The 15,398-nt window shown below is 31.9% G+C and overlaps 1 protein-coding gene and 1 non-coding gene across 2 annotated transcripts; both read left to right on the top strand.

Moving 5' to 3' along the window:
• Positions 1-744: 744 nt before the first annotated feature.
• Positions 745-1,911, top strand: LOC110893874 (calmodulin-like protein 3). The gene has a single exon (XM_022141021.2). The coding sequence runs from the start codon at positions 856-858 to the stop codon at positions 1,579-1,581; it is 726 nt and encodes a 241-aa protein (XP_021996713.1). The 5' UTR covers positions 745-855; the 3' UTR covers positions 1,582-1,911.
• A 1,272-nt stretch (positions 1,912-3,183) lies between these two features.
• TRNAD-GUC lies at positions 3,184-3,255 on the top strand. The gene has a single exon. It is a non-coding gene; the product is annotated as a tRNA-Asp (tRNA).
• Positions 3,256-15,398: the final 12,143 nt, after the last annotated feature.

Raw genomic sequence — 15,398 nt, 5'->3', positions numbered from 1 at the left:
AATCCTGAGCACTCTCGGGGCACCTACTGGACCAAACAGAGTACTCCGAGAGTAACCCGAGTCCACCACCAATTCTGGGGAAAACCCGGTAACTCACCCGCCCGTAGACACGACGGTGAAATTATCAGTAAAACCCGTTTGGCTCAAGAATCGAACCCAGGTTTTCCTAGGTCTTCTATTATTGCCCACCAATGTCTCGCTCTTCATCAAATGAGAATTAAACTTGCATCTCTCAAAACAAAACAAAACAAAACAAAACAAAACAAAACAAAATACAATACTTTCATCACTTATCACTTGATTTAAAGATTATTGGCCACTAGACTATTAACTAATAGGAAAATATTATTCTTTCGAATTACCACTTTTCATTTATGTCAATAAGTTAATACAATGTTGCTTTGGATCTCACGACAATGTCATTATCACAACAAACGCGTATACGGATGCACGCATCGTCTTAAATCTGACACGTAATAAAAGCTAAACCATTAATTATTTCTTTTCCAACAAATATTATAAACATATTCATCTTAAAAAACTTATAATTGTCAACTTGTGCACTTTGTTATTATAATAATAATAGTTTAATAATACCACTTATTTAAAAAAAAAAATAACGCGGCATTACATAGAGAATATATTTCAGTTTATTCAGTTTTGACGCGTTTTGTGGGATCACACAACAATTTATTATACCAAAATATTAAAGATTAGTTAAAGAAATATGACACCAAATAACGCGTAAAGTGTTAAAAGACATTAAGACACTTATGTTATTGTTATTATCATCAATTTTTCCAAAAACACACACACTTTCTCCTCTCCTTCATTGAAGCTTCTTCTTCTTCTTCAATGGCTATTTTAACCACTGCTTTTCTTGTCTTTCTGTTCATATTTGGAGTTATTTCAACTCTTTTTCAAATACCCACAAAGAAAGTTGCTACTTTATTTGGGTTTGAATCTTCTTCATCCAATCAAGATTCAAGAGATCAAGATTTGTCGAAGAAGCGAATAACCGAAGAACCGAAGAAGGTGATGAACAAGAAGGGGAGTGTAAGTGTTGGTTGTGAGTCAAGGGAAAGGAAGGCTGAGTTGAAGAGTGTGTTTGCCACTTTTGACAAGAATAGAGATGGGTTTATAACTAAACAAGAGTTGAGTGATTCACTAAAGAATATTGGGATCTCAACAAGTGAAAAGGATGTGTTGGAAATGGTGCAAAGGGTTGATGTGAATGGCGATGGGTTGATCGATTTCGATGAGTTTTGTGAGCTTTTTGAGATGATGATGAGGGGAGAAGATGAAGAGGGGAGGAAGATTGGTGGTGGTGATGGGAATTTTGATCATGAAGATGGTGATTTGAGAGATGCTTTTAATGTGTTTGATGGGGATAAGAATGGGCTTATTAGTGTTGAAGAATTGGGATTGGTTTTGGATTCATTGGGGTTTAAAGAAGGTAAGAAGTTGGAGGATTGTAAGATGATGATTAGCAAAGTTGATATTGATGGTGATGGGATGATCAATTTTCATGAGTTTAAGAACATGATGAAGAATGGTGTTAGTCTTATTTCGGTGTCTTGATTCGTGTTTACCTAGCAAAAGATGAAACGACTTGAAGGTTTTTTTTCGCATTAAGATAACAGACGTTATACCAGTATAACGAAGAAGAAAAATCTTATGGTTTTTTAGGATTAAGGTCAACACGCGTTGTACCAATGTAACACACACGTTAAGGTATTTGATGCTTGGAAATGTATAGAATTTAGTTTTTGACTTCATTTTTCTCATTTGTGTCTTTAGTGATTTAAATGTCATGGTACTAGTTATGTTGCAACTAGAAAGTAGTTTAAATGTAGTTCAATTGATCAATGGTTTTTATGTTAGTTTATGGATTGATAATTGTGTTACTAATCCAAAGTCTTAGATTCAACATCAAAAGTACACCTTTGTTTTTATTCCATAAGTAGCACGATGTGTGCCCCTAGGCCTTGTCTACTTCTTACCGGGAAGGCCACCATTTTTACCTCTAGCAGAAGGCTAACATTTTTTTATGAATTTTCTAGAGTCGGCTTAAACCAACTTCGAACCATGCTAACCAAAATCCAGATTGAAAATGTAACATTAAAGGATCACAAATCATATGTTATAAAATGAAAGATGTTGATAATAACATCGAATAGTCCATTTTGATTTAAACGAATACACACGGGATTTCATTACATATATGAAACAAAAGAGTGTATATCTATAAGAAGATATGAAGTTTATGCATCTTTCTTGTTAGAACATATAAATGCCAAGTGTTGTACTAGTTATGTATGAACTTTATATCACCATGTGTCTATTGGAAAAATATATGCATCCGAATTTGTTGGAGATACAAACATATATAGATTCAAAAATTGAATTATAAAAAGTTTGGATCTATGTGAACATCAATAATAAGCAAAGGGACTGTTCTGAGTGACTGAGTCGAAGGTTGCTTGACAAAAGTATAAGAAAACCATATATTATGATGGTTCAACTACTTGGGACCCACTTTAAGATGCCTAAATTTCTACATAATTTCAAAGTATTGTTGACGACAAAGGAAAACATTTGGACAGAAACAAACACCTAAACATGACAAACACATGGGATAGCTAAGTGTGAGGCGAATGGCTTAACTCGTTTATCATTCATTATATAAGAATAATTGTTATATAATCATATATATGTGATGATATATGTTTTCTAGCAATTGACAATTAGAAAACTTTGGTAGTTTTAAAGAATACATAAACAGTTTTTATGAAAAAAAAAGAAGTCATTTTTCTATGAACATTACTTCTTACAGAGAACCATTAAACCTATTATAAAAACACTCAATGATTATAAAAATCCATAATTTTTTCACACTACTTATTTTTATGAACTTTTATGTATTTATTTATCACTTAATCTTTTTATATTCCTTGTATTTCTATAAATCAACATTTGGTAAATTCTTATACATATCTTTAAAACTCAAATATATAGCATGTTTATGTAGTATTTACACATTCTTCTAATTAAGTTACCAGTTAACTTTTACAAATCAGTTTAATTACTTATTTATTAACTTAAAATTTCGTTTATTTTTTTATAATCGTCCTTTTATCTGTCAGAAAATGTAAAATTAAGTGCATAAAATTGTAACAAATTGTCGTTGTAGTATAGTGGTAAGTATTCCCGCCTGTCACGCGGGTGACCCGGGTTCGATCCCCGGCAACGGCGTTTTCCTTTTTTAATTTTTTTGTAGTTTCAGACTTTAAACAACTGAATACACACAAACACTCTAATTATTATCACATAATGACTGCAGATCTTGGAAAGCAGACCTAAATATCCAAATTAAAAGAGATATGTCTATTCTTTCATGATTTACTTTCATGTGTTCAAGGCAAGCAGCATACCCGTTATATGCATTCAGTGCCATTCACACCAACCGGGTCTTGTTCTTTCTAATACAAGACGACGAGATAGGTTTAATACCTCGTACGGCCTTCATCCATCTTCTAACTTAATCGATAAAACACAGAAAAGTTTAGATTTCTTCTTCTTGGTGCTAATATTAGGCTTTTATTTTGGTCGGAACTTTGTCGGTAAGTGGTCGGAATTTCCGACTAAATTTTTTTGGTCGGAAATTTTGGTAGGAAATCCCAAGTTTTCTAGTAGTGTAATTACGCCCACTCGTTTGAATCTTTCTTGTAAAAATATCATTTTGAATATGTTTGGTAAAAATATATTCAGTGCGTCATTATTATTTACTAGCATTTAACAGCACCAGAGGGCTTGTAGCCTAGCGGTACCAAGGTGTCTTGACAAAGTGTCCTCCGCATGTGACTAAGGGTTCAAGTCGTATGGTGGACAAAAATTCAGTAATATTGGATGGTATGAGAATTAAATAAAAAAATATATCTAGGATGTAGTACGAATACAAATTCATACTATCTTTTTAGTGTTTTTCTTGTTAGAGATAAAACGTAAATCATTTCACAAAACATATATAAATGTGTGAGATTATTCAAACAAAAAATGGTAAAATGATTTCCTTGTAAAGAAACTACCAAAACTTTCATAAAAAAAAAATTATTTGTTTGGAAACATTATTTCTCAAAAGAATAAATTAAAGTTATCGTTAAAAGTTAAAACATTCAATACTATTTAGAGTCCAACATTTTTACAGCATTCAAATTCATAAATTTGTATGTATTTATTTAACATTCATAAAACAATTTATTTACAGATGTTTTTCTAATTGCTAAATATTGAAAGCAGGTCTTTCAGATCTTCAAAAGTTCTTAAAAAGAAAAGATTGAATATTTTAATTAAAGTTCACCCGGGTTCGATCCCCGGCAACGGCGTTTTTCATTTTTTATGTATTTTTGGTTAAATCCAAAAGAGAAAAGACCATGCTCGTTGCTGCTAAATCTTGTTAAGAAATTCTCTTTTTTATAATTGTTATATCTAAATCATTTGAATATCTAGTCGGTCGCCTACACAGAAAGATTCACCACCCGAATGTAATGTCAGTTCTGCTTTCACTTGTATCCGCCTGGGACATGTTCAGGATCAATATATGACAATTCATTTGTTGTCATGTGTGCATTTTCAATTAAGATTATCATATTTATTTTCATGATATTAGTCCCCGTCTCGCAGTGGGACATCTCATCTTTGATTTAGTTAAAGCGACATTGGCTCTTGAACATCATCTTCGAAGGGTCGGCTTGCTAAAACAAGTTTTTGACAGCTTCTATAATATGAGTTTCAAATATTCAATAAAACTGTGAGCTAACAAAGATAAGTTTCAAATATTCAATAAAACTGTGAAATACTTCACGAGAAATGGGTGTTTTTGAGAACTATAGTTGCAATGTCACTTGGTAATTAGATTATATATCATATATTAAAGTACAACTTGAAATCATTTGTAGCTCTCTTACTATAGTGTAACACTGAAAAGTAACTTTTTTTTGTCGTTTTCTAATTTCACTTTTATACTATAAATAATATGCACATTTAACCCAATACTTTTATTTTCCTCTTACAACGTTCGTTCATTCGTTAGTTCTTTTTTCAAAAACTAAATATGCGTATAAAAACATGGATATTAATATCGGTTCTATTAGAACCATTAATGGTATTTTTCACTATTGTTTCCGGTCGATGTAAAACATGTGTCAGCACACTTTTGTATTCAGCACGACTTTATTTTTTAAGTTTTCTCTTTCGGTTGCTATATCGAATTAAAAATCGGGTCGCCCCCGCCGCGAAACGCGGATGTAACCCACTAGTTTTTTTTTTTTAAATATAATATAAAGATGAACTTATAAATATAAAATAAACAAATAAATAAACTAAAGTTATATTTTTTTTAATGTAAAAGATATAAGAAACAATAAGGTGAATTTTTGAAATATTTTCATTTTCAATTCTAGCAAACATATAAGTTATAATTTCTTATTACCAATTCTTTCTGTTTTTTTATTATTATTGTTGTTGTAAGATGGAATGGGCTTGTATGTTGTGATGGGCTTAGATGATGAACACAAGAGATGGATACAGTTGCTGGGCTGAGTTGAATTTAGTACGAGTCTTAGAATTGTGAAAAATCAGAACGTTCGTATCAGTTTTGATTATTCTTTCATCTTTTTGGTGAATGTTTTTTTATTCGAATCACTGTGATTTTTAGGGTTTTTTATAAAAGGTTTGGGTAAATTGTTATGTTTTTGTGTTCAATGCCGTGATTCGTCGAATTTGTGTGAACTCGGGGGTATAGTGGTTATACCGAATAACAGAGAGTTAAAACCTGATCGGAAAAAAAGTTTTCCGGCAAAATAGCGTCAGCAACGCCACTGATTCATAAAGACAGAAGATGAAAGAAAATGTCAGATGTGACAGACGGGTCTTTAATGTCTACGCTATTTTGGAAAATAATATTTAAATTTTATTTTTGATTAAGTGACAGAGAACTAAAACCAAAAATCCAAAATGATGCATTCTATTGGTCTACAAATAGATGTAAATCTATGGTTAGGGGACCCGGGCTGGTTGCAAAATAGCTAGTGATGGAAATGTTTCACGAGTGATAAAAATTCATAACACCACCGGGTCTAAAAATGTTACATTACTACGTAGAATGGTAAATGGAAATAGCGTTGTTGAAAATTCTAGACGATGTTTACCGCGGGTGTAAATGCGCTGGTGAAAATGGCTTAGATATGTGTCGTGTTTATATACATTAGGTTAGATTGAGGGTGTGATGTAAATGTGGTAAATAGAAATGTTGGACGCGGGTGACTAAAAATAAATGATAAGAAATATAGCTTTAAATGTTGGACGAGGGTGATTAAAAATAAATTATAAGAAATATATGGTGATAAACAGAGTTTTATGTTTATATTGGTAATGGTGATTTATCAAATGCGTAAATTAAAACATGGACTATGATGAAACAGATCGAAACTCCCTTTTATCTTTAATGTCTAAATCTTTTAAACCTTTGATCAAAATATGTTTTGGCCCGTTACTCATCCGTTCATTTTGACATAATGAACAATCAATCTTGATACCTTTAATCTTATTAATTTGTAAATGTGCTCCTACAATGCAATTAGAGTGTATTTCTGTTAAGAGTAAGAGATTTAGAAATTGATGTGCAATTTTCGATAATGGTCCGTATAATTCAGATGAGTTTGTGACTTGACTTTTTTTTATGAGAATCACAAATCATATAAATTTCACAAAATAAACAATAAATATATAACATACTAGGTTAGAAGCCCGTGTATTACACGGGTTGAATAAATGGAATTTTCTATACCAAATAATAAAAAATTATATCTTTAAAAATCTCTTTTATTTCACGGGTTGAATAAATTCAATTTTATATACCAAATAATAAAACAATATATATTTAAAAATCTCGTTTATTACATTTTTTTGAATAAATTTATTTATATATTAAATAATAAAAAAAGTTATATCTTTAAGAATCCTGTGTATTGTACGGGTTGAATAAATTTAATTTTAAATATTAAATAATGAAAAAAGTTACATTTTTAAGAAAACCTCATGTGTTATACGGCTTGAGCACATGTAATTTTATATATCAAACAATAAAAAGTTATATCTTTATAAACCCTATGTATTATATGGATTGAATAAATCTAATTTTATATATTACATCATAAAAAAGTTATATTTTTAAAACCACATGTATTACACGAGTTGCATAAATGTAATTTTGTATAGTAAAAAATAGAGTAAATTGTCATTTTAGTTCCTGAGGTTTGGTCCAAATTGTCATTTTAGTCTAAATAGTTTTTTTCTTCTCTAGGTCCCTGACTTTTCCATTTTCTTACAATTTTGATCACATTGTCTAACTCAGTCTAAAAATCTGGTTATAACCAGGGGTATTTTTGGCATAACTGTTGTATAGTGATAACCAGGGGTAGTTTACAACATAATTTATAAACCTCATAATAATTTAATGCCAAAAATACCCCTGATTATAACCTGGTTTTTAGACTAAGTTAGGCAATGTGATCAAAATGGCAAGAAAAAGGAAAAGTCAGAGACCTAGAGAAGAAAAAAACTATTTAGACTAAAATGACTACTTGGACAAAAATTCAGGGATTAAAATGACAATTTACTCTAAAAAAATAAAAATGATGTATCTTTAAAAAATCTCATTTATTACACTGGTTGAATTCTAATAAAAAAATTATATCTTTAAAAAAAAAAACTAACGGACATACTCGATATACGATTGATGGGGTGATTGCGGTGATGGTTCTTATAAATGTCACTTAAACATAGTGATTACCGTATTTGAGTTGAGAATTGAACACGAAAATAAAAATATAGAACCAATAAACCCCTTTTAAACATTTTTAAAATAGGTTCTACCCTTAACTACTTTAATTTAATAAAATAAATAAATCATTTACATTAATTTCAAGATAAATAATTTTGAAATCTGATAAATATTTTAAAATATTATATTAATATCGTATATGAATTGTTTAAATTTATATTAAATTTAATTGTATAATTATCTTTTAATTGATATTAATTATCCATAAAAACAGATAGCTTCAATGAATGATATGTGTTTTTTCATTGGTTTCTTTTATTATATAGTATACATATAGATTAATTCAATTTTCTATGATATTTGTTATTTGGTTAATTTATAATATGCGTTTGATTGATTGGTAAATTCTATATGATTACCACCAACTATTTACATGTTAAAATTTAAATAAACAAAATCACATCTTAATAAGACCTTAATTTGTTTTATTAAACTTTATATTAAAAAAACTGAACCAAATTATATTTAATATATTTCAACACTGAGTGTGTAAAGTTTTAATTTGGAATGTTTATACGAACAAAAGTAAGATAACCACTGGCAATATCTAAATGTTACCACTTTCAAATGATTTTTCATGTTCAATATAATCATTTTTAAACTGTTATCATATATTAATTTAATCATGACTAACTTTTTTATGACTAATTAATAAAAATAATTTAATTGATTGAATCGACTTTGAAATAAACGATCAATCTGATCAATATAATCATTTTAAACTGTTCTCACTTCTCTACAATTCAAAATCTTGAATTTGGAAAAGATTTTATATTTAATATAGACTTTTTTTAACCGTAAGTATGTAAAATTAGAGTTTATAGCCTTTTGGATCCTACTTGTAGAATGGTGGCTTGCAGTTTATTGGATTCTTTAATTATTCGTATGAATTCTTATTAGATTTGATTAAATATTATTGATAATAAAAATTTGTATTAGATTAGATTTTAATTTGATTAAATATTATTAATATTAAGAATTTGTATTAATTTAGATTAAATATTATTATTATTAGTATTATTAATAATTTTAATCAATTAAATGAGAGAATGACAAGTGTCACAAAACAGGTTTCTTTTATTATATAGTATAGATATATGTATCTATTTACATATAAAAAAATGGAAAACAACTGACGCATACGCATACCCTTTCTTAAACCAACTACCCTTTAATTATTACCCATTCCTACACCGACATACCCTTTAGTTAAACAACTAACGTATACTTTTAACTAGTTAACTTCATAAACGAACATACCATTAATTAAGTTCATAAACGAACATACCTTTCCTTTATTTGTTTATAGGGTGAATCTTTTGTTTTTTTTTAACAGTCTTGGGAAAGTTGCAGGATCAATCCACGTGGTTATGATGTTTTTGAAAGGGTATGATATCTTTAAAAATTATGACTTTTTTTTTACAAGGGTGTGATATATTTAAAAGTAGTTTGAAGGGCTGTGACTTTTTTTATATGTATAAATGGTTGTGACTTTTTGTAAGGATATGGTTGCATGATAAACCCACGTGGTTATGATATTTTTTTTGAAAGGGTGTGGTATCTTTAAAAGTTGTGCCTTTTTTTTATAAGGGGTGTGATATATTTAAAATAGTTTAAAGGGTTGTGACTTTTTGTATATGTATAAATGGTTCTGACTTTTTGTAAGGGTATGGTATATTTGAAACTAATTTAAGGGTTGTGACTTTTTAAATATTTAAAAGTTGTGACTTTTTTATAAGGGGTTTGATTATGTATATATAAAATTAGTTTGAAGGGTTGTGACTATTTTAAAGGGTGTGATTTAAACCATTGTGTCTTAAGTTACTTTTTGTGAGTATATATAATTAGATATAAATAAAAAGGTAAAAAAAGTCTAAAATACCCTTAAATTATTTTTTAATTGAGGACACTTGTCATTAAACTGTTGGTTCTTACAGTTTGTACAAAGATATATGTTTGTATATATAATACTATTCCTTAATACTAGGCTTGTAAATGAACTGAACAAACACGAACGAGGCATGTTCATGTTCGTTCATTTACCTTTAACCGAACAAACGATCGGACAAGGACATTTAAATGAACAGGTTTTCTTGTTCGTGTTTGTTCGTTAAGAAAATGAACATGTTCATGTTTGTTTATGTTCGTTCGCTAAAAGTATAAACGAACAGTTCACAAACATAAACGCACACAAACACACATAATTGAACATAAAAGAACATAATAAATCATAATGAACATAATTGAACAAGGCTTTGAATTGTATAGCAATAGTAGAGGAGAAGAAGAACGTAAGTATAGGTAAACCTTAATTCACGTTTTATATGATAGAAAAGATTGTTTTTTAAATTGGAAAATATAAATCAAATATATTAATACCATATAGGATAAATTACACTTTTCGTCCCTCATGTTTGTAGCGGGTTGCAATGGATGACCTTTAACTTTAATAATTACAGTAACAATCCTTTATTTAGAAAACTCATTACACCTTTCGTCCTTTAAGACTAACCAGGTTAAAAATTTAAGTTAAATACATTCACTTAAGGGTATCATGGTCATTTCATGCTTTTATTTAAATTTTCTTAATAACTAAAACAAAAAATTATATCTATACTTTCTATAAAAGGAGAAATCCAAGTGACACAAGAAAAGCTGATGTGTCAGCTTGAGAGCATGTCCAACAAGGCTTTTCTTATCTCAATATTACATCATAAAGCCTAATATTAAAAGACTTTATAATTCAAAGTTGGCCCACATTTAGATTCCAAAGGTCTGCCCATTCAAAATCTCATACAAACCACTATCCATTCAAGCCACTGTAATCAAGACCATTGCCCATTCAAAGGTCTGCCCATTCAAACGAATGTAATCAAACCACTGTAACCAAACCACTGATGATTAAAAATTCAAGCTTCAAAACCTCTGACGATTCAATATTATGGCTCCAAATTCAAAATTCAAAATTACAGTGGCTCCATATATATAACATGTCATCTTCTTCAATTAATTACTCTCTCTAATCAACATCTTCTCCAATTCAAATTCTGGCTCCACATTCAAAATTCAAAATTCAAACCATATTCAAATTCTATAAATAAGACATAATTATCTGGCTGCACATTCAATTCTCTCTCGCTGATATCTGCAAGCGTGCCTCTCTCTCGCTCTCTCTCTCTCTCTCTCTCTCTCAAATGCATCTTTCTTGACTCTCGTGATTTAGCCGCTATTCTCCGATTACACAATTTTGTTCGAATGTTTGATGATTTTGTTTACATATTATCGTTCCGGTATCATTGTTCCAACATCGTCATATCAATGATGTTGGCCATCACACATCAACCTTTCAATGTCGATGTTGCAATATATTTGTTGCAACATCATGAAAAGTTGCATGTGTTACATTCTTTGATGGGAGAGTTGCAACTTCAACCGACGATATGTATCTTATATCGTGAAAAGGTCAGTTATGCTACACCAGTTGAGAAGAGACCTTTGCATTTTATGTTTGTTTCTTATTTTTTACTAACTGTTAAGATGCATGTTTATATTATTAAAATGAACTACTACAGAGAAAAATATTGAATTTGAATGAAATATTTATAAAGTATTACACGCTAGGATTAACACTTGCTAAGATTTCGTAGACTCTAGCCTTTCTCCATGTGATTTCATGCTCTCTTTTTAATTTCAGGTCAGTTAGCATGTTGCAGATTTTATGATCCCGTTCTAGAAGTTGTGTAAGAAACTCTTCTGCATTCTTCTGGAAGTCTGATGGAGGAGAGTGGAGGACTTCATCGAGCAATGCTATGTTGTTCCAGGTATTGTTGTTATTAGTGTTGTTGATTATGTCGACTTTCCTGTTTACTTCTTGGTTTGTTCTTTGTTCTTTGAGCGACCACATCGAGAATTGTGTTTTAAGATCGCTGGTGTCTGACCAGTGGTAGAAACTGAACTTTGCCATGTAGATTTTTTGTAGGTTTTCTGATTTGGAACTATTTTTGACAGAAAGTGATTTGTAGGACGAGTTGTTGATGTTTTGAATCAAAATGAATCATCGGTTTTTTATAGAGTTTAAAAAACGCGTTTACATGGAAAATGAATCGCTTAATTGTAATTTTCATAATCTGCTTTTGTTCTTTGAAATTCGATATTTTATCCCTTGGGTTTCTTGGTATTTAATTTTACGGATTTCCCATAAAAGTTGGGGTTTTGAATAGGTTTTTGCATTAAAAGACTGTTTAATGAAGCAGATTATGTTTATATATATTAAATCTACACGTTTTCATAATTACAAAGTTCAGTATATAAACTCATAGTCACTTCACCTGTTTTTTCATCGCGTTTTCCTAAGAAGATATCATACTTTCAGGAAAGTCGAGTTATATAGTTTACTCAAATGGCCTCATTCACAGATGCAAAATCGGATGATTTCAAGCAGCGTTTTATCAGGCAAATCGAGGAACAGCTGTATGAAGACAGGGCTACTCTTCAAGAGTTGAAGAGATGTTTTGATGGATTGCAGGTTGGCCTGCTCACTAGAGAGCAGATTTCCAGAGATCTTATGCGCATGCCTTCAACTTCCGTTCGTGAGCTTTGTGTTGTTAGTAATATAGAGTGCGGTGATAGAGACGTGGTGTTCATGGCGATGCTGAAGGACATACATCGAGAGGTTCAACAATCGATGGAGTTGAAGCTAAAGTTTCTTCATTCTTGTTGTTATTGTTAGATTTGAACTTTAATGTTGTTCAATATGTGATGTAATTTTTGGACTTTTAATGTCATGAATAAATGAATAAATTTTAAACTTATGAATCCATGTTGCCTTTTAGTTTTATTTATTTAGTTTTTTAGTTTGTATTAGTTTAATTATTGGTAAGTCAATAGAAGTTTAATAATATGAAGGGTTGGTTTGATGGCGAAGAGATAATGTTGATGTTGTATTGTGTCTGAACATCTGTTTGGTAAGTCAACAGAGGTCTAATAGTATCAACGGTTGGTTTGATGGTTAACAAATTATGTTGATGTTGAATTCTGTCTGAACATCTGCTTGGTAAGTCAACAAAGGTTTAATAGCATCAAGGGTTGGTTTGATGGTGAACAAATGAGTGCAAAGATAAAACTGTAACACCCCGTGTTTTCGAATGCCAAAGTCAAAGTCAAATGTTGACTTTATTTGTAATTAGTTTATTTTAAATTTTGTATTATGTGGAGTAAGTGTTGTCTAATCAAATGAATCGAATGATAATCGAATGTGAATCGTTAATCAACTTGGAATAATAGGAAGTAACAATGCGATAAAGTCAAGTTAATCGATAATCAAGGCTAATCAATCAATCATCGAACTCGAATCTCGAATTATGCGAACTTTGGTACTTTATACGTGTGTGTGTGCCCTATGTGTTACTTGTGCATGTTTACTTTATGTTGTTATGTGTGGTGAATCAATCAAATCGAATCGAAACTCGAAGGGCAATCAAACTCAATCGAACCCGAAATGTGAATTATGGATGCTTATAGGTTAGATATAATCCCGACTATTAAAAGAAATTTGATTAAGAACTCTATCATACTCAAATCATCGTTCGTCGAAATCGGAATATCAAAAATCGTCGCAAAACACTCAAAGGTTGTGCCAATCGAACAGGACCTCACGATCGAATAGGCCAACCGATCGAACATGCTGTTCGATCGGACAGCCCATTCGGCCAGTGAAGCCTGGCCGATCGGTTGCACCTTTCCTCATTTGGAAGCCTATAAATAGGGTTGTCCTTGTCTTCATTTCCACTTTTGGAAAGTTCTGACCGGCCAGCTCCTATTCTTCACTTTTTCTCAGATTTCTCTCCAATCCGGTAAGTATTCACTCTAGATCTTGTACATTCTTGTTCATTACATGATTTTACACCTTTTTATCTTTCAAAACTTGGATTCTAACCGTGAAATCGCCAAGATCTAGGTGTTCTTGGGTGATGTCATCATGGTGTTCTTCAAGAATATCATGTTTTGGCATCATTCAACCATGAGCAAACTAAAATCTACTAAAGATCTAGACATTTCACGGTGTGAAATGTTGAAGGACGGTTTTCCGACATTCTTTCAACTCCTTTACACTCAACACACTAAAACCGGTAGAACGGAGCTTGAACCAGCTCACAAATCGTTCTAACTAACACATGGTTCAAGGTTCGGATTCTAACTACGAGGTTCACCGATTTCGGGTTGAATACTAAACTACCGTTCCGAACAGTTTACTGGCCGGACTTGGGTGATTCCTGTCCGAACCAGTGAAACAAGTAAGAACCCATGTTCTATGGTTCAACTCGCTGTCAAAATACCTCAAAATCATATCAAAGTAATCAAAACAGCCAAGTGTTAGACGATAGGCCAACCAGGTCAGAAATGCTGGCCGAACGGTTAGGCTGTTCGAACGAACAGCCCAACCGAACGGACTTTCCAACCGATCGACCGGGCCAGCCGATCGGCTAGCACATGGTCCCACACTTTACAAATTTCATGAAGCATAGTATCGATGAAGGGATGTTCAATCGAACTGCGTTTGGTAAACATTAATCTTCGGATCATGAGATACTACACTTCAACACTTAACCATTTTTCAATTCGTTTAAAGCATTGGAGTGCCACCTGATCGAGCATGCCACCCGATCGAGTGACACCCTGCCAAGGGACTATACTGAGTGATTAACCGATCGGTTGGGCTAACCGATCGAACGTTCCGTTCGATCGACCGACCTGAAAGGTAAGGATACTTCAATATGTCCTGATAATGCTGCAAAAACTTCAAAAGTTCAAACCATCATACACAAACACATCTTTCCCTAAAGGAAGAAACAATCCACTCGAAAGGACCAGCCGATCGAGCCTACCGGCCGATCGAATAGGACTGTTCAAACGGACTTTCAAACCGAACGAACAGCCCGTTCGATCGAACCTGTTGTCCGATCGACCGGACTGATCGACCCAATATCACTCGTTTGCATTTCCGCGTTACTCATCGTATACTATCGAACTATTCAGGCTAACCTACTCTCAGCGCTCCCTTCAATCCATAACCAATCACTGTGAGTATACTCGATCCCTTTTTGCTTTTAGCACTTTTGGGTGTTACATACGTTATCTATCTAGTCACAATCAACACAAAACTATTTGAATGCTAACCGATTGATGTGCTATTTGACTAAATGAATGCTGTTTATTATGTTTACACGTGGAGTGCTATCTACCTGCCTTAGCAACATAGTACTATAGTTTGGACTCAGCACCCGTTCACACGGGGGTTGTTAAGGACAATTACTTGCATGGATTACGGTGGTATTCATGTATTGCGAACTGTCTCGGACAGTCAACCCGCAGTCGTTGGTACCGATGGTCCCATGTCGATAATTAACATGCATCGTTTTCCTTTGTGTACGTGCCTGGTTATGCGTAAACTATTCAAACTTTATATGTTATTATCAAACTTGTGTGCTCACCTTTA

This window comes from Helianthus annuus, chromosome 12 (assembly GCF_002127325.2).
Source record: "Helianthus annuus cultivar XRQ/B chromosome 12, HanXRQr2.0-SUNRISE, whole genome shotgun sequence".
Taxonomy (NCBI): domain Eukaryota; kingdom Viridiplantae; phylum Streptophyta; class Magnoliopsida; order Asterales; family Asteraceae; genus Helianthus; species Helianthus annuus.
Note: the sequence above shows the minus strand (reverse complement) of the source record. Positions and strands in the feature narration are given on the sequence as shown.